General features: G+C 56.0%; 3 protein-coding genes across 4 annotated transcripts; 1 reads left to right on the top strand and 2 right to left on the bottom strand.

The window, feature by feature from the left end:
• Positions 1-1,520: 1,520 nt before the first annotated feature.
• CMTM5 (CKLF like MARVEL transmembrane domain containing 5) lies at positions 1,521-4,219 on the bottom strand. The gene is made up of 5 exons (XM_059181676.1): positions 3,629-4,219; positions 2,734-2,886; positions 2,184-2,276; positions 1,901-1,985; positions 1,521-1,797 (listed from the first exon to the last, which is right to left on the bottom strand). The coding sequence occupies exons 1-5, from the start codon at positions 4,004-4,006 to the stop codon at positions 1,784-1,786; spliced, it is 723 nt and encodes a 240-aa protein (XP_059037659.1). The 5' UTR covers positions 4,007-4,219; the 3' UTR covers positions 1,521-1,783.
• A 396-nt stretch (positions 4,220-4,615) lies between these two features.
• On the bottom strand, positions 4,616-8,008 carry IL25 (interleukin 25). The gene is made up of 3 exons (XM_059179681.1): positions 7,798-8,008; positions 7,390-7,634; positions 4,616-5,379 (listed from the first exon to the last, which is right to left on the bottom strand). Exons 1-3 carry the CDS (start codon positions 7,804-7,806, stop codon positions 5,124-5,126), a joined length of 510 nt encoding a protein of 169 aa, XP_059035664.1. The 5' UTR covers positions 7,807-8,008; the 3' UTR covers positions 4,616-5,123.
• A 7,228-nt stretch (positions 8,009-15,236) lies between these two features.
• EFS (embryonal Fyn-associated substrate) lies at positions 15,237-23,544 on the top strand. Of its 2 annotated transcripts, XM_059181675.1 has the most exons (7): positions 15,241-16,106; positions 19,802-20,004; positions 20,035-20,080; positions 20,350-20,490; positions 20,596-21,318; positions 21,644-21,733; positions 22,875-23,544. In XM_059181675.1, exons 1-7 carry the CDS (start codon positions 16,089-16,091, stop codon positions 23,307-23,309), a joined length of 1,656 nt encoding a protein of 551 aa, XP_059037658.1. In that variant the 5' UTR covers positions 15,241-16,088; the 3' UTR covers positions 23,310-23,544. The 2 variants fall into 2 exon arrangements, with proteins under 2 accessions (XP_059037657.1, XP_059037658.1); XM_059181674.1 differs by having other exon boundaries at positions 15,237-16,106; positions 19,802-20,080.
• The last annotated feature ends 375 nt before the right edge of the window (positions 23,545-23,919 follow it).

Raw genomic sequence — 23,919 nt, 5'->3', positions numbered from 1 at the left:
AGATCACACCCCCGCTCTCCTGGGAGCACCCACCAGGGACAGTCTCGTCCAGGTCATACTCCTGCCCAGGAAACAGGGCTTGTCCCGGCCCCATTCTGTTCCAGACAAATCCCTGCCCCCTCCTGGGCTTTACAGCCCAGTTCTCCTAACCACTTTCTCATCCCTGCATCTGGTAACCCCATCTCGTAAAGGGTGCCAGGGAAGCCCCTGCTATGTCTCCCTGAAAGGTTTAGGGTGGCCAATCAGTGCCTAGAGCCCTAAGCATGTGAGCAGAAACCCAGAAAAACACAAAATCCCGTTGGTTCTAGCCCTGGGGATGCTGTCTGTGCTGGTGAGGAGCCCAGACACGAGGACAGGAAAGTTGGAGAAGTCAGACTGAGGCAGGCCCACGACTACCACCTAAGGAAGCACAGCAGCTCTACTGAAGTTCCAGGGTTCAGGCAGGTCTTGGGGGCTAGGGCCTGCCTCTGGAAGGAGCACCCCAGAAAAAAGGAAGATATTTCAGAGCAGGAGAAAGCCAGCATTAGAGGGATAGTAAGCCAGCTTGTATGAGCTGCTAAGTTAGGCCATGTGGGTGAGCAGGGACATCCCTAGTACCCTGGCTGTCATGGGCCAGGCAGGGCTGATTCCTGTACTGTAGCAGTGTCTGTTCTCCAAAAAGCCCAGCCCAACCCTCCCCTAGCATGCGCTGTGGGCAGTCATGACCATCCTTCACTAGCCTGTCACCTTCCCTGGGTATGAATGCCCAAGGACAGGCCCTCCTGTCACCTGTGAATCCCCCAGGGCCCAGCACAGGGTCTATAGGGAGGAGATGCTCAGAAAATGTTTGCTTGCTGGCAAGCTGGTCGAGTAGACCGGCTGGTGGAGGGAGCTGGAGATGAGGCTGGGCCATTTATTTTCTGAGCTACCAGGAGCTCAGTACCATATCCTGATCACCTGTATAGGTGTTAGGCAAGCTAGGTTCTTGTCCCAGCTCTGTCACAAGTGCAGAAGTCATTTCCTGTAACTGGGCTTGTTTCCTCTTATGTGAAATGAGGGCATTGGACCTGCTGATATCTAAGAGCTCTTCCAGAGCAAGTATCTAGAGGGTTTTTGCCTTCATCTGGTGCCACAAGCTGCCCTCTTTCCTGTGGTCTGCGGGCCAAGTCCTCCCCACACCACAAGGGGGAGCTCTAAACACGCCCCAGGCAAGCACCTGGTTCCAAAACCCTAAGAAACCTGTGTGCACAGGTGCGGCTGGTGGGCACTCACGTGGGGAAGGCTTGAGCCTTCTCAGACACAGGACTCTGGGAGCCCAACCAGCAGGCCCACCACAAAGCAGCGTGGCACACACAGATCGTAGAGAGGAAGTGTGGTGTGGAAGGAAGTCTTCAGCACCTTCAGTCCAGTCCCACTTGCTCATGGCTCAGACCTGGTTGCAGAGAAGGGACCATGACCTGCTCCAGGCAGCTTTTTTGTGACTACTCCCTGGCTTTCCTGACCTGCCTAATTCCTGGGGAAGAAAAAGACACCAGTAGGATTCAAATCTTTTAATTTGGGAATGATCAGCTTCTTCCTGCTCTCCCTCCCCAAAACACCCCCTTCCCAGTAGAGCTTCATCGGGGGTCAGATCTCAGAGCACTGAGCCCCACAGATAAGTTCCTGGTGACTTCTCAGGCCAGACTCCATCCCTGAAGGCCTGGCTGGGGGATATTAGGCTGCAGGCTAGGGAATCCAAAGGAAATGTGTCTGGGCTGCTCTGTTCCTTTTGTCTGGCTGGGCCCAGGAGCCAGTTAGCTCAGGGTCACTGCTGATCCTCTGTGAATATGGAGCCAGGAAGGGAAGGCATATCAGGATCAGGTAGCTGGGGCACGGGGTGAAGGGGGCACGTCCATTCATTCCCCATGGCACAGACACTCACCCTGGGTGGTCCTGGGAGCCATCTCGGTCCGGTAGATCTTGAAAGCATCGTAGGCAAAGACGGAAACCAGGATGATGCCAAACACCTGTGGGAGTAGGTGTGTAGGAGCTGGGATGACACAGAGAAAGCCGCCGGCCATCACATACAAGGGAGAGGGAGGTGGGCGGGATGGGGCACTGTGTGAACCAGAGCCCTGGGTTGGGCTTGTGAGGAGGCACCAGTGGTGTGCAAACACCAGCCAGGGGTCCCAAGGGCCTGGGGAGCTCTGTAGGGCTGGACTCACAAAAGCAGCAATGGCAGCTCCATCCCGGGAGGTCACAGCTGCAAAGGAGACCACCAGGAAGATGATGATGGCACTGACACAGCGGAGGAAGTCCTGGGGGATGGGGGGGGAGGGGGACCAGGGTCAAAAGGAAGTCGGAAGGCAAGAGAACATCATCCTGAGGTTTTCCAGGCCAGTCAGTGACTTCACCCTCAGGCACTGTGAATCCCTACATGGAGAGACCTCTGGGCACGATATGAAGCACTTGGAAGAGATACAGAGAGCACGAGTGAGCCAGGGAAGGGATACAGGTGAATGCAGAGTGGCCAGAACTAGGAGCCAGGACCCTGGGCCAGGGGGAGGTGGGCAGAGCTGGAGCAGGCCGACCAGGGGGCCAGGGCAGGGCCTGGGCTGGGGTGGGAGCTTCAGTGAGTGGGAGAGCAGCTCTAAGTGATTGTGTAGGAGCTGGGCCCCGTACTGACCCAGGGAAAGGAGAGAGGCTGGGAGGGAAAAGGGAAATTTCACCTTCAAGAAGTAAGGGACCAGAATGTGGTGGGGCAGAGTCCCTCACCAGACAGGGCCAGTTCAGCCGATCGAAGCGTAGGTAGTACTGGGTGGCGTAGAGGAAGAGGAAGGCGAGCGTGATGAAGAACTCCAGCAGCGCTGCAGCCATGTAGGCGGAGATGGAGGCCGTGAAGCAGATGAAGATGACGAAGGTCAAGGCCTGCAGGACCCGGGGGTGTGAAGCTTGCCAGGAAGGGGACACAGGACTAGCCAGATTTTTTTGCCTTCCCCTCCTCGGAAACTTCCTCAGGCCGCCCCCAACACCTATCCTTGCCAGTCTCCCCAGCCCTGGTAGCGGGAGCCACACTCCAGGGCACTGGCCCCTCGAGGGCAATCTCCAGCTTCCCAGCTCCCCGTGTCCAGGACCCCAGCTGTATGACCAAGCTGCACCCCTCCAGGGGGTACCATTCTATGGAACCCATAGAAGAGGTGTCCTGCTGAAAGCCCAGGGTACAGGGTACACACCAGCCGTCTGGCTCCACACCAAGAGACAAGATTTAGAAGACAGTAGTTCCACAGTGGACTAAGGGTCCCTTCAGCTCTGGCAATGTCACTGACACATACACACGGACTTAGGATGACACTCAGGTCTTGCTAAGTGACAGGGGAAGATCCTGCCCCGAGAGCAGGTGTTCACGGGGAGTAGACGCAGATAAAGTCGTGTTCTAACTTCAGCTCTTCCTGCAGTTGCTGAAGCTGCTGTAAGGGCCTTCAGAGGGAGAGGCAGCCCGAGGGCGGGTGGAGAAGGAGGGCAGGGTAGCTGGGACAGGAGCGGTGTCCAGAGAGCCCCGGAAAGGAGACCACCCAAGGGGTGAGCCCAGTGAGAGCACTGAGCAGGGAGAGAGGGGAGTGAGATCATACTGGGAGAGATGGAGGCGCCAGGTCGGGGAGGTGGCTGTTACCAGCTCGGTTTCCAGCAGGATGCCTTTGAGGGAGGAGAGGAAAGTCTTGTCCACAGCGAAGCCCTGGAGCCCCGCAGCTGCCCCCTCCGCAGGGAGCCCATCCCGGCGATCCCGAGCACTGAGCATCTCCGTGGGGCCCACCAGGCACAGCCCCCACTGCCACCGGCCTAAGAAGGGAACTGGGAAAACAGAAACCTGGAGAGATGGGGAAGCAAACAGAAGCAGGGAGGCACTTGGAGAAGCCTGCAAGAGAAGCGGGGAGGTCGGCCGAGGGGCCGCCAAGGAGCCTCGTCCAGCCAGACGGGCCTTCTCCCAGCTGCCCAGAGTGCCCCTGCTGGTGCCTGCATCGCCCCCGCCCCTCAACCCCGGGAAGCACATGGGGAGGGGCGGGGAGGGGCGGGGAGGAGTGGTCAGCCCTCTGGTTGCTGGAGCCCAACCCGGCCTGGAGAAGGAGAGCAGGGAGGAGGGGGAAAGGAGGAGATCCACACAGAAAATGGGAGGAGCGGGGAGGTAAGCTGAGAATCTGAGCTAGACCAGGAGCCCCCCAAAGGACCCAAGCCTGAAGAAGTTTACATCCCCCTCCACTAATTCCCCTCTTCCTGGCTGTCCTTTCCCCCTTTTCCTTTTAGAAAGGGTGGGAGCTGGAGCCCGGCCCAGGCAGCACCCCCCTGGCCCAGGCTGTAGCAGCCAAGAGTGAGGACAAAGGCAGATTGTTGGGGGGACAAGGTGGCGCTGTGTGCCTGCCGTAGTGCCTCAATGGGCCTCTGTCTCTCCAGCATGCCAGGAGGGCAGCCTGACCCCCACCCCAGTGTTCAGGGGTAGGCCAGGCAGCCAGAGAAGGGGAGGGACGGGAGGCCACAGCGGAAACTCTGGAAGGCAGAAGGACAGGGTAGTAGGTAAGATCTGACCATGGGGAAGAGAAGGAGCCAGGCTGGGGAGCCTGGTGTTCAGGCACTGGGGGCGCCAAGATAAATTAGACCATTTTGAATACAGATTATTTATTTAGGTAAGTCTCTCCATGCTCAATAACAGCCTCTTCCTCAGAGCCTAGTAACTGCACCAAGGTATGTGCAAAGTAGATGTCACTGAGTGATGGACAGGTGGATGGATGGATGGACAGGTGGACAGATGGACGAACACATGAAATGACGGGCTCTCCATTGGCAAAGGGGAAAGGAGCAAGAAAGTGCTTGTGCCGTGCCAGGGCAGCTAGGGATGGGAGAAGAGGAAGAGACAGGTGGTCTCTGGAGCCTTAAAGACTTTTCCCAAGAGGAAGTGCCAGGAGGTCCTCTTCCCGTGGCCATAAGCTTCTCTGCTGCTTCGCCCCACTTTTCCCATCCACTCTAAAAAGTGAAACGTGCGGTTCCCCCGAAAGTCCCCGATCCTGTCCCACAGTCTTGCTGCTCCAGGTAGTTCTTTGGAAGCGCTGAGCACTCAGGCATCCTGGCTCGCCGTGGCGGGTGGTCCGACCGGATACCGGGCAGGGGCAGCACGACTAGGACGTCACTCGAGGCCGCACACACACACAAGCCAAGGAGACCTGATAGAGCCGCTGCTCCAGGCAGTAGCCATCCCGGGTGCCTTGCTCGCCGGGACACGGCCTCCGGTAGAAGACGGTCTGGTTGTGGTAGAGCAACTCTGAGTTGCCCAGGGGGTCCATGTGGGAGCCCGTCTGGAGGCTGACACAGTGTGGACACAGGCAGCGGGCGTGGTACAGATCCTGGGGGAGCCGGTTCAAGTCCCGGTCCAACCTGTGGAGGAGGCACTGGTCAGACTCTGGAGGGAGGCTGGCGTGGCAGGCAGGCAGGGGATGGGACTGGGGAGCGGCTGGGGTGGGACCCCCCTGACTGAGCTTTTACCCTCCCCCCCACTCAGCTCTTGTACCCACTTGCTGAGTGACTTTCAACAAGTCACCCCCTCCTCTCTGGGATTTATTTTCCCCCACCGGTAGTGAAGGGCAGGGAAGGAGGGATGGTTTTCTGGTCCCGGAGCCATGTGGAGGCCCCCCAGACAAGCGCTGCTTCCATCTCATGTACATCCAGCATGAGGTTACTTTTTGTCATTGTTACTACATTTTTAGGACTTTTAAAAATTATTATTATAAAGTAAAAATCGCTCTTATATCCAAGTATGAACCACTGTAAAGTGAAGACAGTCAGTCTCCCTACCAGTCCCTTTCCCCAGAAGGAGCCGCTGTCGACCAGTGCCTGCATATCCTTCCAGACACTTGCCTGCATATCCTTCCAGACACTTGCCTGCATCTACTATAAGCACAGGTAAGTATGAATGGTAAGATTTATTTATTTATTCTGAAAGGGTTTTGTGGCCAAAACAAGACTCGAAATGTAGACGCTCCAAAGGTCTGGACCTCCCAAAGGCTAGCAGGAAACAGCCTCTGGGTTGCAAGACCGTTCTCCATGCAGACAAGCCCTTACGAGCTGGGGCTCGGCTCCAGCCGCCTTTCCCAGGGTGGGTTCCCTAATAAGTACTCTACAAGAAAAGGGGCCTGGGGCCAAATGAGTTTGGGAAATGCTGAATTTACAGTTTCTCTTCTGCAGACTTCTTGCAACTTTGAATGTGCTGAGCACATTATGAATCTCTGAGGGGTGAGGGCTGGATCAGGTGTCCCACACTTAACTGTCATAAACTTTTTCCTGAGGAGCAGCCTGTGGGACAAGTATGGCAAAGAATACTTTGCGGAAAGATCAGCCAAGTAGTCATCAGGGGTTCATGGCCTCCAAATGAGGGGTCTGGATCCCAGCCAGGTCAGCCCTCTGGCACCCAGCCTCCCAGAGTGGCTCCCCGCCTTGTTGGATTTAGCCTGGGACCCAGCCAGACTTCTGAGACCACTTCAAAGCATGATGACCTGGAGTCTCTACCAGAGATCTGGTCTCACCCAAAGCTGACCATCTCCCTACCCACCGAACTTGTCCACCATCCCCAAAACCAAGGCCAAGCCAGAATTAGACTTACAAAGAATGAGAACACAGGCACCCCAAGAATACACAAGACAAGGATCCCTAAGGCCCTAATTTTTAATATTTTGTGTCATTGTCCCAATTTTACTGCTTCCTAATACGTGTTACATCATGGCACCAAGAGAGAATTTTAGGATTTTTGTGGCACACTGAATGGAAGAGTAAGACTGCCCATAACCAAAGAAAACCAGCCCAGGGCTCTGGCTACCCTCAGAGTGGAAGATTTCACTAACTTGGTACACTTACAGCCCCCCTAGGGACTGGGTCACTGGTAGTGGGTATTGGGGTGCTTCGTGCCTGTTTCATACCCTCATTCCCTGATATTTCAGTTAGAAAAACATGTCCCATTGTAGGGACAGAAGAGGAAGGAGGAGGAGATGGGGGAGGAGGAGGGGGAAGAAGAAGAGAGGAAAAGGAGAGAACCAAACTTTCCTGTACTAAGTACAGATTTTACACACATTATTTCATCTGATCTGCACGTTGGCCTGGGGGGTCTTACATCATTTACAGACAATGGCCTGGGGTGGGGGGTGGTGTCTTACATCATTTTACAGATGAAAAAAAAAACAGCTTTGAAACCTTGAGGAAGTAGCTCAAAGTCACCCACTAAGAGTGGGAGCTAGCACCCAGACTAGGCCTTGCCTGAGGCTTCTACCTTTATGGCCTCTCTGAGATAAAAGGGGGTGTGGGCCGGCTGGACTTGGATGGAACCCCTCCCCCAAGTCCCTCTCATACGCCCTGATGGCCCATGTGCTGGCATTCGCGAGGGGGCAGCAGACTCACTCATATCTCCAGGGAGAGATAGACCTGCTGTTGAGAGGTCCATCTTCACTAGCCCTGCAGGATTCTGGGTGGTGGGTGAAGCCCATGGCCTCTCGGGGGAACTTGAGCACAGTGTTCCCCTTCAGCCACTCGTGAGCAGGGTCCTGCCTTTTGCCGGTGCAGCAGCTGGGCCAGTGGGCGCAGTCCTTCCGGATGCGAAAATTGAGGCTGTGGGTTCCCATGGCCATGACCAAGAACACGATCACCTACAGGAAAAGGCCAATGAGAGAACTGCTCTCAAACAATCAGGATGCTCCCTCCCAAGCTGTTCCCTAAGAGCTCCACCTGGCCCCCAGCCCCAGCCCTGGAACCTGGCCTCTCTCCACCCTCAGCGACATCTCAGCACCTGTGCGGCCCCTTCACACTCACCTGGTTCATGTCTGATGCTGCTCACCCAGCTACAGTGCCGCGCTGGCTGACGGGTGGGGCCTTGTGGAAGTAGGCTGACTGGAGCGGCTGCGGCGTCCTGGTTTTATTTTCAGCAAACCTGTTTTGTTTATTCAAATTTATTTCCACGACCTTTTGGAGGGAGTGACCTGACATTAAAAAAACAAAACAAAACCAAAAAAAACCTGAAAGTGTTTCCAAAAGCTGCTCAAATGTTATATTCATGGAAGTTGTAATTCACATCACACCTTGGGAGCCTATTGGGGAAAATCTGTTCTTTGCAGCTTTCTGGGTGTGGGGTCAAAGTAATAGTACTCTGCCATTCTGGGCACTGGAGAACTGGTGTTATGGGAATTCCCCTGGTTGGCTTGGTACCCCAAATTAGGGAACATCATCTGGTCTGTCTTCAAGAGGCCTCATTCCCATGCCCTCATCCAGGGTCTTGTCTCTACCATTCCCTTTCTTCTCAGACAGCCATCTGGTCACCCAGCTTAGTGAACATTTCCCTCTATCTCCTTTGACCCTCAACCCTTCTGTTCTCTGACCCCTTTCTCGCTTTCGATGACCCCAACATCTAGGACCCCCATCACCTAAGACATCTTTCTCATTGTCCATTACCCACTACCCCTCACCCACTCCAGTGGCTGCTCCATGCCCCATCCCACCCTGTCCTGATCTCCTCTGGGCCAGGGATGCAGGCCTAACCCCACAGGACTGCCTGGAATGCCTTGACCCCATCAGTTTGTCAGTTGGACGTGTAGGGTCTGATGGAAGAAGATGTGGGTGGTTGCTTCCATTGCATAAATGATGTGAAGCCAGGAAGGGGAAGGGCTTGGTTGTTAACAGCCTCACCTATGGCCCAGCAGGAGATCCCAGTTCCAGAACGGACCTGCCCCTACCCCCACTCCCAAGGCACTGGGGACAAGGGCCATAGCAGGTAGCTGCCCGTCTAGGGTCATGGGGCAAGTCCACCCAAGCTCAGCCCCGCCCCCAGCTCCATGGGCCACTGTCGGCCAGGAGGGGGCATCCGTGCTCAGAAGTGCTTTAACTAGGCCTGACCCTGAAGACATGAGTCAGCCTGGGGTCACCCCTCCTGGGAGACACAGTGCTGAGAGCAGGCCACCTACTTCCCTCCAAGCCTTTCCTCTCCATCCTTGCCCATCCATCCCCCTCATCCCCCACACCCACGACCCACACCCCCAACACACTCATACACAGACATGGTCTCTAGAATGATATTTTCTGATTTGCATGTGCTTTCCCTTAGAAAATACTCTTCTAGTATCCAAGGACTCAGAAAATAAACAAAGGGACCCAGGAATAAGTTAAACTGCAGAATGAGGAGGAATCCTTCAAATGCTGTAGGGCAAAGCAGTCCCAGAGCGGAGGAGTGATGAGATCAGGTTGGGGGGACGGCCTGGAGAATTGGAGAAGCTGTTCTGGTGGGTTTGAGGAAACCTGGAACTGGGGGTGAGGCGGGGGTTTAGGGGAAACAGGTGGTGGCTGGAGGAGCAGGAGCTCTTAGGAAAAGCACTGAGGTGAGGAACACATCACCCACTCCTGTCCCCCTGCTGTCTGCCCTAGGCTCCCCCACACCCTCTAGCTTCTGTGTGCCATGGGACCTTGGCTCCTCTGTGTCACGTGCCAGGATAGGGCCAGGCCCTGTACCTGAAGCAGCTCATTTTATCCTTACAACAAAACGATGAGATGGAAACTAGTATCCCCATATTACAGATGACACAACTAAGACCCCAAGAAATTTAGTAACCTACCCAAGGTTGTATAGTTAGGGACAGAGCTGGCTTTTTACCCCAGCCCTGACCGGTTCCAAATCTAACCTCCTGGCACGCAGGAGCCACACTGGGCTGACCCCCTAGTCAGCTGCAAATGGAAGAGAGGCCCTCCCCCTCCTCACTCTCCATCTGTGCTTTCCTGCTTACCCAGGTTTGGGCCAGGACAGGTCTCACCTGAACCTGCCAGAGGCCAGGGACATTCCTGTCTACTTGGGCACTCAGCCCTGCTGGAGGGGACCCACTGCCTGGCACATGGCTTTTGGGGGTTCTGGAGAAACCCTTAACCCCAGAAAAGGCTGTGAGGGGCCACTGCTCTTCCACAAGAGCTGGATCCCTGTGGGAGCCCCCCAAACCAATGAGACCCTCAGAGATTCATATTGACCCAGATCTTCCCATCTTGGCCCTGTCCAGGAGGGGGTGCTCGAAAGAGCTGGCAGTGATCCCAGCTGCTTGTTGATGCTGCCAGAGACCCACACTGCCCTTCAGGAGAGGCCTTTGGGGTGTCCTCTTCCCTCTGTACCAGGACATCCTGAAGAAAGCCCTATGAGGCAGAGGGAAGGCCCCTGCGAGCACTAGGTTGCCCCCAGGGCTGGCCTTTCCCCCACTGTGGTGATCGGCTCTGACCTGAGAACCTGGGCTCTGAGTCACATGCACCCCACCCCTCCGGTTTGCTCAGCCTCTGTCCTTATCTCCTCGCCGCTCTGTGGGATTCCTTTGGGTGATTCCCTGCCATGAGAAACATTTTCCAGAGGGTTTTCCTCCTGGGGGAACTAGTTTTGGAATCCCTGAGTCATTTCAGCTTCCAGGGAATCCTTGGGGGTGTGGGGAGATCGGGGTGACAATGGGAAGAATGCAGAAGGCGGAAGCATAGGAAAGTTCACCTCACACCTGTCCTCACTTGCCTGGGCATGGCCCCACAGCCAGAGGGGCCTGACAGAGCCCCTGGGAGGAGGGATCAGCACCCAGCAGGGCAGGGCAGGGGAGATGGGATGGAAAGTATCCCCACCATGAGGCCCTGGGGGCTTTCAAGAAGCTAGAATGTGCCTGCCTTGCCCTTCCACAGAAAGACAGCCCTGCTGCCTTGAAGTCCTACCCCTGTCTTTGGTCATTTCTTGACCTTCGACCCTCTCTGGGCCTTTCTCCTCATTTATAGACTTTCTTGTGGTTTAGTTCTGTTTTGTTTTTCGGTTTTGAGAGGGTAACCTGGTTGACCACAAAAGCACCAACAAGCTCAGCCACTCTGGACCTCAGCTACCACTGAAACCACAGGACTCAGCAGGGTCTTCACAAGCCTGTTGGCACATGCCTGATGGGAAGGCCCCACACCAGCAGTTAAAATGCTGAAATACTTCTCCTGACCGGTAAATCCATACATACTGTCCTCGGCCCTGGGGGCTACCTCCTGGATCACAACCTGCCTGTGAGCCAGCAATGGGGCCCTCCAGCGCCCTGATTAGGTAGCGATAATGGTACTGGTGGTTTGTTATCTGTGGTATCACCTGTAGTTACGAAGATGCTTAGGCTTGGGAGCCTGCCTTCAAAGAGAACCTTGTGTGGGGCGCCTGGGTGGCTCAGTCAGTTAAGTGTCCGACTCTTGGTTTCAGCTCAGGTCATGATCTCCCCAGGGGTCTTGAGATCAAGCCCCATGTCAGGTTCCACACTCAGTGGGGAGTCTGCTTGAGATTCTTTTCCTCTCCCTGCCCACCCCCTCAAATAAGTAAGCGAGTCTTTAAGAAATAAAGGGAATTGGGGCACCTGGGTGGCTCAGTCGGTTAAAGCCTCTACCTTTGGCTCAGGTCATGGTCCCAGGGTCCTGGGATCGAGCCCCCATCGGGCTCTCTGCTCCGCAAGAAGTCTGCTTCCTCCCCTCTCTCTCTGCCTGACTCTCTGTCTACTTGTGATCTCTCTCTGTCAAATAAATAAATAAAATCTAAAAAAAAAAAAAAAAAGAAAGAAAAGAAAAGAAAGAAAGAGAATTAAAAAAAAAAAAAAAGGAATAAGAGAGAAACTTGTCTGGCCTGGGAGACACATGGAAAATCTGGGAGCACTGGGCAAATAGCCCCACAACTCTCTCCCCTCAGCCCAGTGCTGGTGGCACCCATGGAAGCCCTGGGCTTACTCAGATTTGTCCTAGGGTCACAGCTGCCCTGTTCCTTCATCCACTCAGCTGGTAGTTACTGAGCGCCAGTAGAGACCAGGCACTATTCTGAATGCTACGAGGACAGAGGAGGACAAGCCAGATAAGATCTCTGCCTTGTGAAGCTTACGTTTTAGGAGACAGATAATAAACAAGGAAACCAGGTCATGTCTGATAATCATTAGTGCTATGAAGAAAACGCAACAGCATTCTGAGATAGGAGGCTGAGGGGAATGGAAGGAGGGTGCCTCTCGGACTTGGAAAGCCAGGGAAGAAGGGCTTTCTGAGGGTTAGGAATTTGACATGACGATGGAAAACAAGTGGGGGAAGAGTGGTCTAGACAGAGGCAGCAGGACAGACAGAGTCCTAGACATGGGAAAGAGCTGGAAGTATCTGCGAGCTAGAGAGGACAATGTGGGTGGAAAACAAAGGACAAGGGAGAGCGGGATGAGATAAAGTAACAAGGTGGGCAGTGGCCAGATCGCAGAGGGTCTTACTGGTTGTGACAGAGCGTTTGGATTTTATTTCAAGGTCCTGACTGGATTCAAGCATAGTCTCTGTGATGTGAGTTTCTCAAGGACACACACTGTGTCTTTGACCTGCTGCTGCCTCCATGGGGCTGGCCTCAAATAGCAATAATAATAGTTGCTTTTATCCAACATTTAACAGCAGGGCAAGGCACTGTTCTCAGGAATCTCTTAATCTTCACAAAAAGCCTGAAGCTATTGATTTAATTATTATCCCCACTTTACAGACAGGGAACCAGAGGCTCCAAGAGGTCTTGCCAAGTTCACTAAGTATTGAAACAGCATTAGAACTCAGGTAATCTAGTTGCTGTGCGGTCCCAAGAGAGGAGAACTGGAAGAAGCCCTGAGTACCTGCATTTTGAGCAGCACGAGGAGCAAGAATAGTCATGATAAGGGATGGGAGAAACCAGCAGTTGGCCCTGCTGGGAAGCAGGGAGAACTTGGGGCCCAGAAAGCCAGATGGAAGGGTTCCTTCCCTGTTACCCTTGGGATATGGCCCAGGCAAGCCCTCAAGTGGAGGCCTAGCTACCTGAGGCAGCCGCCCACCGCCCGCCGCCCACCGCCCACCCCGGGTCTAACTGCCCAGCCTGGGTTCCGCCCAACCTCACATGGAGCCTAGAGCTCTCCCTGAACAAGGTAGAATTGCCTTAAACCCCTGCAAAGGAGAGGCAGAGATGAGATAAGGACGGGGAAAAGGCTCCTCCTGGCCTCCACAAAGAAACACTTTCCGTTTTCATGAAAGGACAGTGGGAGGCGGGGGGGTGGAGCCAGGGAGCCAAGGTGAGGAAAAGCCATGGAGGGAGATCTCTGTGCTATAGGCATTTTACATATTTTTGCTCTTCACCAAAGACACTGCTGCAGATCAGGACCTGAGACTCAGAGACTTTACATAACTGGACCAAGGTCGCACAGTTAATAAACTGGGGATTCATTCCTGAGTGTGACTGGCTCCCTTCATGCCTGGGCCTCCGAGAAGCACAGTGTTGTTTTCCTGCAGGTTTGTACTCAGCAGCTCCCCCTCACCTACATTTATTGCCCTGGGCACTGAGTTCAGGCAGTGAGCCTCAAAGCCCACCTCCCATACCACCATTCTGCCTGCCCCTCTTTCCTGCCTAGTCCTGCCTCTTCGGCCACTGTCTCTTTCTCCTTGTGCCTCTCTGAACATTCATCTTTGGGAATTGGATTTCCTGCCTGCCTCCATCTTGGCCCCAGTTTACTCTTGGCAGTCCCCGGGCGGAGCAAAGCAAGTCACTCCCCAGCATCTGAATGTCTGTGTTCCAGGCAGCCAGGCACCCCCAGGACTAGGGTCTGGAGGAGATTGGACTGGGCTGGAGCTGGGATGTGGAGCTCTCCTTCCCTACAAATCCATCTGGAAATTTCTAAGTTTCTCTACCATCCTAAGGAGTCTAAGTCTATTTATAATTCCCAGGCCCATTCTCAGGTCTGTGAGCCAAGTCCAGCACCAATACTGTAGTGCCCATCCCCACGCTCACCCCAGAATCTTTTCCTAACCCACCCTACTTCTCCCCTATGCATAGGATTTCTTCACAGGTCCTAGGTGACAGGGAAAGGGAGACAGGGCTGGTGGCCCCCTCCCCTGCTAGGAAATGCCTGGATGTGTGGGCCTGTGTAATGTGAGGAGAGAAAGAGGGGAGCACCTGTTCAAGGCCTCAGGTTCACAAAGGGCCTTAAATTAGACTTCTGATGTTATCTCCAAATTAGGTTATACATAGTCATCGTCTGTTTTATGTGTTTGAAGTGTTAATTTGTTAAAAGTAAACACTGAAAATCTAACACAGTTTTTCAATCCTGTATGGCAGCTCACTTTTTCAACACCAGGAACCTCAAAAATGGAAGAAGGCAGGCTCCATTCCAGCCTAAGAGGCCTTGAGGTGTGCCCCCAAAAGGGAGATGCAAGAGATGGGGGTAGCTGGAGGGAAACAGCACACCAAAGAGATGTGGGAACCCCCGTACTCTGTCCTTTCAGCTGATCCTAGCTCCTCTGAAAGAGGTCTGCCCTGTTGTGCCCACAGTCCCCACTCCTGCTCCGGAGGCTGCAGAGTGAAAGGGGGTGGGGGCAGGCCCAGACTGGCAGAAAAGTGTAAGAGGCGGCACCACCCGCCCGCCTGCAGCTCTGGGACCAGGCTCATGTTCTCTGCCAGGGCCAGAATCCATGTCCAGCTGCAGACCTCCCCCCCCCGCCGCCCAATCCCCTCCAGGAGCGGCTGGCCAACCCTGTCACCGCTGCTGAGGCAACGCCAAGGCAGAAGAGACGCTCGGCTGAGGACCCCAGAAAGGAGGAAGGAGCGCGCTCCCTCCCACGGGAAAGACAGATGTGGGGCTCATGAAAGGGACGCAGAGAGAGGCGCGGGGCTCGCGGGGCAGAGCGGGGGCGCGGCTGGGTGAGGGAGGCTCCCAGGAAGGAGCTCACCAGACCACCGGAGGTCGGCCGCGACGTCGGGAGCAGGAGGCGCCGGGGAGCGGGCCCGGGAGGGGGCGCGCGGTTTGGCCCGAGGGTCCCGAGCTGAAACTCAACACCCGCCTTCGGAGGGATCGTCCTCCTTTCTCCTCCGCCCCTTCCCTTCCCCTCCCTTTTCCCCCTCCCTCCTTTCTTTTAATCCCCAGGACTGAGCCCGGCGCCGCGGCGTAGAGGGCCCGAGGGGTGGAGGAAGGAGCTACCCAGAGTGGGAGCTGGGAGCCGGGGAAGGGGAGGGAAGGGGAGCCGCGCGCGCGGGGACTGAGCCCGAAGGCCACGCGCGACCCCCGGAGCCTTCGCAGCCCCTTCAGTGCCCCCCCTCCAGGCGAGTCTGGACCCTTGGCCCCTGCTCCTCCTTCGCCTTCTCTTTGCTGCTTCCTTTGCTTTGTGGCCTTTCTCTCCGTCCCCAGAGCCACCTGGGAGCTGCCTCGAGCTCCAGAGCGCGCCGAGGGGCCCTGCGGCGGGTGCGCGTGAGCGGGCCGAGGGGTGGCGGCGCGCGGGTGGGCCCCGCGGCGGCGTGGGGAAGGCCGTCCCCCTCCTTCGGGCCGAGCCCGCGTGCGGGGAGCGAGGTTCCGTCGCAGCGCCCCCTGAGTCCCGGGCGTGCAGAGGGCGAGTGTGCGTGAGTGTGAACCCGCCTCGCCGCCGGGCGTGCGAGTGTCTGGGCCGACCCGCAGCTCCACCGGCGACGCAGCCCCACAGCCACGCTCTCAGGCCTCCCGCGCCAACCTGGCCTCCCTCTGCCAACTTGGGCGAGTCTGAAAAGGGGCGAACGTCTCCGTGCTCGCTCGCCCCACCCCCTCGCAGCCGCGCCTCCCCGACCACAGCCCTGCGGGCACCGCTCTCCGCCGCGGCCCCCAGCTGGGGACGGTTGGCCCCTGAACTCGCCCGTCCAGCCCAACCGCCCCGGCGGCTTCTCCCAGCCCTCGGGGCCGTCCCGAGCGGCCCGGCGAGGCGTCGAGCACTGCCCCAGCTCCCGCCTCCTCGCCTGCCCGGCCCTGGGAGGGAGCTTTTGGCCCATGCGAACCCCGGGTCCCTCAGCGGCCTAGGGCGGGCGGCTCCGGCGGCCTGGCCAACCCCGTGGCCCCCGGGACGGCACGGAGCGCGCGCCCTTGGATGAGGTCCCGCAGCGACGCCCCGGCCCGCCCCGCTCCTCCTCCTGCCCGGCCAAGCTGCCTCCCATTTGGGGAGTTTTGTGGGCTTTCTTTCTCCTCCTCCAACCTCCGCGGAGGCCACGACTCAGGCGCCGCAGCCGGGGGCCGCCTCCATGATGCGGGGCGGCCGCTGGTGAAATCAGCGAAACCGAGCTTGGCCTGAAGCAGGCCGCGCGGGAGGCCAAGGCCATGGCCATAGCCACGTCGGTGAGTCCACCAGGGAGAGGAGGCTGCGGGCCATAGGCCTCCACGGCCTGCCCTGCACTCCTGTCACTTTTATTTCTGCCTTCTCTTTGTCTTTCTCCCTGGGCCCTTTCTCCTCCGAGAGGCTGTGTCCTCACCCCCCGCCCTTGCTTTTGTTTCCCTTTCTCCCTCTCACTCCCCTTCCCTAACTCCTTCTGGGTCTAGGTTCCCCTTTCTCCCCCCCCCCTCCCCATTCTCCTCTTTTTCTTTCTAGAGGCTGCCCCTGGATGGAGGGGAGGGGGCAAGCCTAGCCCGAGTCCTATCTGCTGTTTTAGGGGCGGGAACAGATGGCCACCGGTGGTTGGCAGGGGCTTGTGATTGGGAGGCAAGTAAAAAGGTTGGGAGGGGGTGAAGGAATGGAGGTGGCTACAGGAAAATAGGAGAGGCCAAAGAGGCCCTTCTGTAGAGGAAGAATGGAGGAAAGGGGAGAAATAAAGCAAAAGAGGGAGATCAGGCACGGAGAGAGAGAAAATAGAGGGAGGAGGAGAGGTGATGTCAGCCAGCCTCTGGCCACTTTCCGGGGACTGGGGACAAAGGGAGGAGACAGCTGGCATGATGGGAGGGTGGGAGGAGGCCTCCCAGAAAGCTTGTGGCCCACTGCCACCCCCCAGTTAAGGCAGCCACTCCCTCACAAGTCAGCTGGGCCCCTGAGGAGGGGGTAGAGCAGGGTGGCCACACCCGTCATCAATCAGTCTATCAACAGCTCTGGCCTGAGTTCCTGAAATGGTGAGGCCCAGAGGTTTGGCCTGTTGGGACAGAATTCAAACCTTAACACTAGGAGGAGCTCTCCACAGCCCACCTCTGCTTTCTGCCCTGCACACCTTACAGTTTGAGTCCAAGCAACTCTGTCCCCTTTCCACCCTTCCCTAGATGCTGTGATTTCCGGGGAAAGCGAGGCTGCCTCTTGCTTTCTGGTGCCTTCCGAATGGGTACTCTGGGCAGGAGGACTGTGAGGCTGGAAAGACGAGAAGCATGGCTCCTGACATCCTCCCATACTCCCAGGGCGAGTTCAGTTTTCACTCCTTCTCAGACCAAACTCATTTTAGCTCCTCAGTCTGTATGATGGTGAGAAGACCTGAACTCAGAGCCTGGAGAGGGGGAGGTCCTGAAAACAGGGAGGGGTACTCTGACATAAAGATGATGGCTCAAGGCTAGCTTAGGTCAGCTGGTCAGCTTTGTAGTCCCAGGAGGCAAATTTTTCTTTGTACCTAGAGGTGGGGGGTGGCATTCACATTCATCAAACTCACAGGATCCTAATAGTAGCTAATATTTGTTGAGCATATATAGGCCCCGTGTGGGTCCTAAGCTTTGTCCTGGTGGTTTGCTGCATTATCTCCTCCAGTCCTCACCATAACCCTGCGCTGTTATTATCCAGAAATGGATATTTGGATATGGCCACGGAATTCTACAAAGGAGGAAACCGAAGGCTTGGGAAGGTCAAACAACCTGCCCAAAGTCATGCAGTTAGAAAGGGACAGAGCCAGGACTGAAGCCCCGGTCTGTCTGCCTCAGAACTGTGCTCTTCACCGCGCCCCCCCCCCCCCCCGCCTAACCCAAAACACTAATTTCTAATTAACAATTAGAAAGAAAAGTGCTGAGGTAACCAGAAATTTGTGCCATCTGGTTAGCATGTTTTCTTTCTGTGGGAGAATATCCTTTAGAAGCCAAAATATAGTCAGAAAATGGCTTGATGAGTGTGGATCCAGGCAAGAGGAAAAGTCCTTTGTTGTTAAAATCACCCAGCCGAGAGGGCTGGAACCCCCCTCCACACAAGGGAAATGCCCATGAAAGGAACATGCACTCTTGCTGCCTGAGCCAGGCCTCCTTCTCTCCAGGGTCTGGGACCAAATGCACCCCTGCCAGAGACCTTTAGCTTGAGATGTTCTACTGAATTAGCGCACATGGATTACCTGCTCGGTGATGCCTAACTCCTGCTGTCCACCACCATCGCCTGGGAGCCCGCCAGCAGGCACAGTCACCTGGCAAGCACAACCCAACCAGAACATGTTCCAGTACAGTGAATGGTGGAAGCCTGATTCTATCAAAGGCAACATGGGACCGGAGCCCCATGAGAGCTGAATAGCAAAGGGAAATCGGGTAGAACGAAGACTTCATATGTGCTTGAGTCATGTTGGAGTCATGGATTCTACCTAACCAAGAGGTTAAGTCACTAATAGAAAAAGAAGAAAGTAGAACCTCATGTTTGTGATGGTGGAGAAGCAGTAAGCGGGTGACTAAGAGCACTGGCTCTGGAGTCAAATAGCCTGGGGTTCAAGTCACTTCTGCCAGCAGCACCAGCTCTCTGTTGGGGGCAGAGTCCTACCCTCTATGTCCCAGCCACCTTTCCAAATGGGATAATGATGGCTCCATCCTCATAAGGGTGTTTTAGAATTAAATGAGATAAGATGATTAGTGTAAAGACTTGCAAAGTGTCTGGATACATAATTTTCACTTGATTATCTGTGACTTTTCCACTTGAGCAAGTGTATCTCAAAGCAACAAAGCTTAGCTGTCCCTACCAGACAGTACTGGAAACAGGCTGACAAATGTTTGCTCTTGGTTGATCTGCCAGTCCCACCCTCCCTGCCCGGCCACCCCAAACACACACACAGTAGAGTGTATACTCTTTTCTCCTCTCCATGGTAACCTCAGCTTCCTCTGATAGAACCTTCTTTGCAGAGACTGAGAACAAAACAGTTGCTTCAGTTTCTGTTTTCTTCCTTTTCATGCCTAGGCACTGTCTGGGCTGGGTTTTTCCCAGTCTCTCGCGGATTGCTGGGTCTCTGCTGCCATTCAGTCTAAACTTCTGCTTGTGGGGGATGCTGACTGGGAAACAGGGAAGGTGAAGGAGAGTCTCGGGCAAACCTTAGCGGGTCTTTCTCATGTACACGAAGCTTTGGAGGGAATTCATGCAACACATGTTCCTTCAGACCTGATTCCAGGTGAAGCCCATTGGCAGGGGCCAGGAATAGAGCAGTCCCTGTTCTGTTCTCCCAGAGCTTACAGGGTAAGGGAAGAGATAGACAATAAGAAATGAAGTAGGCATGGGACGCCTGGGTGGCTCAGTTGGTTGGACGACTGCCTTCGGCTCAGGTCATGATCCCGGAGTCCCGGGATCAAGTCCCACATCAGGCTCCCAGCTCCATGGGGAGTCTGCTTCGCTCTCTGACCTTCTCCTCACTCATGCTCTCTCTCACTGTCTCTCTCTCAAATAAAGAAATAAAATCTTTTAAAAAAAAAAAAAAAAAGAAAGAAATGAAGTAGGCAAATAATGTAAAGTCTGATGAAGGAAACAATGGTGAAGACCAACACAGAGTTGGGTAGGAAGAAGAATGAAGGAAAGCCCTCTTTGAGGAGGAGACACTTCAGCAGAACTGAAGGATGAAAAAGGGCCAGTCAGGCGATGAGTCAAGGCAAGAGTAAAGGAAACCACAAGTGCCAAGGCCCTGAAGTGGGAAAGAGTCTCTCTAGTTCAGGGAATAGATAGGAAGAGGAAGAGAACAGGGGATGAAGCTGGAGACAAGGCAGGACCCAGTCAGTAAGGGCTGAGCCAGTTCAGATCTGTAGCCTGAGGGATGTGGGGAGCTCTGTGATATTTCTGAGCAAGGGACCTGCTATGTGTGTGAGACCCCTCTCCCCACTCCCGCCTCCCCCACCAGGCCCAGCTGGCCCGGGCACTGTACGACAACACCGCTGAGTCCCCCCAGGAGCTGTCCTTCCGCCGAGGGGATGTCCTCCGGGTCCTGCAAAGGGAGGGCGCTGGTGGCCTGGATGGCTGGTGCCTCTGCTCGCTGCATGGCCAGCAGGGCATTGTGCCCGCCAACAGAGTGAAGCTCCTTCCTGCCGGCCCAGCACCCCAGCCCAGCCTCACCCAGGAGCCCCCCGCCCAGCCTGGCTCACCATCTCCAGCCCCAGAGCACAGCAATGAGGACCAGGAGGTGAGAGCTGGAGCCCTCCCCACCCCAAGCCAGAAGAGACCCGTTCCCCTCTGCTGGTGCCTGCAGCAGGGTGGGGGCAAGGCGAGCCCTGAGACTGCAGCTCTTCATGGACCCAGAGCTGGGTGAAACCTGTCTGCCAACCCTCCCTGGGCTCTGTCTCCCCATGGGCACGGGATGGGGGCCAGAAAGGGTATAAGTTCCTCTATGGCATACATTCTCTGCTTCTCTGGTCCCCACTCCTGACCCTTCCATCTGTTTTGATCCCCCAGGTATATGTGGTACCACCCCCAGCTCGGCCCTGTCCTACCGTAGGACCTCAGGCCGGACCCTGCCTGCCCTCCCCCGATCCCATCTACAAGGTCCCCAGAGGGAGTGGGACCCAGACAGCCGCCCCTGGAGACGCCCTGGAGGTGAGAGCTAGACACCCATGTATATGCTGGGCAGGGAGCAGAGGACTCTGGGAGGGTGTCCCCTGCTGAATCTGACAATAACTGGTGGCTGGGCTCCCTCTCCAGGTCTATGACGTGCCCCCCACGGCCCTCCGAGTTCCCTCCAATGGTCCCTACGACTCCCCTGCCTCCTTCAGCCGCCCTCTGGCCCAGGGTGCCCTGCAGCCCCCTGGAGAGGATGAAGCTCCCTACGATGTGCCTTTGGCCCCAAAGCTGCCATCAGAGCTGGAAGCAGATCTGGAGTGGGAAGGGGGCCGGGAACCCGAGCCCCCCCTCTACGCTGCCCCCTCCAACCTGAAACGGGCCTCAGCTTTGCTCAATCTGTACGAAGCGCCAGAGGAACTGCTAGCAGATGGGGAAGGTGGCGGCACTGATGAGGGCATCTACGATGTGCCCCTGCTGGGACCAGAGGCGCCTCCTTCTCCAGAGCCCCCAGAAGCCTCGGCCTCCAATGACCTGGACGCTTTGGCCCTGCTTCTAGCCAGAAGCCCCCCACTCCCACACAGGCCCCGCTTGCCCTCAGCTGAGAGCCTGTCTCGCCGCCCTTTGCCTGCCCTGCCTGTCCCTGAGGCCCCCAGCCCTTCCCCCGCTCCCTCTCCTGCTCCAGGCCGGAAAGGCAGCATCCAGGACCGACCTCTACCCCCACCCCCACCCCGCCTGCCGGGCTATGGGGGCCCCAAGGTTGAGGAGGATCCAGAGGGCAGGGAGGTAGAGGACGATCCAGCAGGACCCCACAATGAGTATGAGGGCATCCCAATGGCTGAAGAGTACGACTATGTCCACCTGAAGGTAAGTTCCCCTCCCACCAGGAATGCCCCCAAGGTAACCAGAGGGACCCTCCCTTTCTTTCCTCCTCCCTTCCTCCACTGGCCCTGCACCCTAGGGCCTGGGACCCCAATACTTGGCCCCACCACTTGTACTGGTGCTGTACTCCATCTAAACCCAGCCTGGGGTCCCCAAGCTATCTGACCTGCCACCAGAACTCTCCCAGACCTGGAGTCAAGAACCTACAACCTCTGATGGCAGGAGAGACCTGGGGAAGAAAGAGGGACAGGGAAGGGGGCACCTGCCCTGCTCCCCCACCCCTGCACTGAGACCCTGGTCCCTCCTACAGGGCATGGATAAAGCTCAGGGATGTAGGCCCCTGGATAAAGCCTGCCCAGGGGATCCTGAACTGCTGGAGAGGGGGCTTCCGGAGCAGCAGGTAATCCTGTGGGAACAGGAAGGAGGAACAGGAACTTGGGGGAAGCAGCAAGGGAGGGAGGTTAGGATGGGGGTAAGAACTCGGGGAGCCGGAGCTGGGATAGAGAGGAGCAAGAATTCAGCAGGAAGGAGCTGGAACCTGGAAAAGGATATCAGGAATTCAGAAAGAGGGGAAAGAATGTGTTGGAGAAGAATCAGAAAACCAAACAGCCAGGGAAGCAGAATTTGTGGCTGGGCCGGGTGACTTCTGAGGCTCCTTCCAACTGTGAATTCCTGGGTTCCTAAGAGACCTGGCTTCTAATCCCAGCTCCACCAGTAAGAAGCCAGGGGCCCTGAAGTCACCAGTTAATCTCTCTGGGCCTCAGGAAATTGAGGTGGTCTCCTTGACTGTCTAGAATGGTCCTAAGCATTGTAGCTACCGTTTCTCAGGTAGATCCCAAGTGTGGGCCCCATGCTAATAAGCACATTGCATGGGTCAGCACTAATCACAGCCCCAGTTAGTACTTGAGTGGTGCTCACCGTGTGCAACGTTCTAAGTTCTCGCTACATGCTGCGGCAGTAACTATGCTGCAGCCTTGGGAAGCAGACACTGGAATGGCACCATCCAATATGGTATGGTGGCCCCTGACCACGTGCAGCTACCACGTCCTTGAAATGCGGCTAGGCTGAATTGAAAGGCACTGTACGTATAAACCAAACGCACACCAGATTTTGCAGGCTTAGAGTGAAAAGAAACGTCAGTTATTTTTATATTGATTACATGTTGAGATTACAACAATTTTTATATCTGGAGTTAGGGGGAAAATCTGATTTCTTTTTACTTTTCTTAACATGGCTACTAGAAATACCTTTATTACACATGTGGTTCGCATTATGTTGATGCTGGACAATGTGGTCCCAGAGGCCCCGTTTTAGAGCTAAGGAAACAAGTTCAGAGACTAGTTTGAATCCAGACTGCTCTGTCATCTGCTCCCAGCACTTTCCTAGCCCTGGCTATGAGAATTTAAAGGTTGTGGTAGGCAGAGCAAAGAGCTCGGGCAGAAAGGAAAGAATGAGGAGCTGAGCAAGGGAAAGAGGGAGGAAGGGGCTGCAAAAGGAGCACTGCAGCAGGCGTGCCCATCAACCACTGCTCTTGCCATCAGGAGGCCCCATGCCCGGAGGAGCCACTGGATCTGCCCACTGGAGACCTGCAGCTCCTGCACTTCTATGCAGGCCAGTGCCAGAGCCACTACTCAGCCCTGCAGGCTGCCGTGGCGGCCCTCACATCCAGCACCCAGGCCAACCAGCCCCCACGCCTCTTCGTGCCCCACGGCAAACGGGTGGTGGTGGCTGCTCACCGTCTGGTGTTTGTTGGGGACACTCTGGGCCGGCTGGCAGCCTCCGCTCCTCTGCGAGCCCAGGTTGGGGCTGCAGGGACAGCACTGGGCCAGGCACTGCGGGCCACCGTCCTGGCTGTCAAAGGGGCTGCCCTGGGCTACCCGTCCCACCCTGCGGCCCAAGAGATGGCGCAGTGTGTGGCGGCACTGGCAGGGCAGGCCTTGCAGTTCACCACTCTGCTCTCCAGCCTGGCCCCCTGAGCCCCCCTCGGCCCTGTTCTGCCTCTCTTCTGCCTGCCAGAGCCCCCTGCTGGGAGTTGGGCTGCCTCCGGAGGCCTCTGTTTTAAGGACCAGGAGAGGTGTGGGCATCTTTCCCTTTCTGGTCATCTCAGTCTCTCACAGAGATGTCCCTACCCCTCCCACAGCTTTTTGTACGAGCCATTTTGTATAAATTATTTATATTTAATAGTATTCCCTGTTTTGTCAGGGGCAGGGAGGAACTGGACTCTTCTGTCTTAGCCTGTGGTGGGGAGATTCTTGATCACCGCACCTCTGGAAACATGGCCCGCAGAGAATCAGCTGGCTGAAACCTGGGGCCGCCCGGAGCCCCTTTCTTGTCGTGGTTCTTGACTCTAGAACATAAGCGCCTCACTGCTGGCTGAGAGTGAGGGCAGGACATGGATCACCGAGAATGTGGAGGTCTGGGAGAGGCCTGAGGGCTCCTCCCCACAGGAAGCTGGAAAGAGCTGGGTCTGAGTGAGCCCTGCTATCTGGTTCTCTGACTCTGCTTCTTGGGTGCTTGGGGGAGGGGCCAAGCCTGGTGCCCCTTGCCTAAACTGATGGGCACACACACCTTAGGTTTGGGGGAGAT

Source organism: Mustela lutreola, chromosome 7 (genome assembly GCF_030435805.1).
Source record: "Mustela lutreola isolate mMusLut2 chromosome 7, mMusLut2.pri, whole genome shotgun sequence".
In the NCBI taxonomy this organism is placed as follows: domain Eukaryota; kingdom Metazoa; phylum Chordata; class Mammalia; order Carnivora; family Mustelidae; genus Mustela; species Mustela lutreola.
Note: the sequence above shows the minus strand (reverse complement) of the source record. Positions and strands in the feature narration are given on the sequence as shown.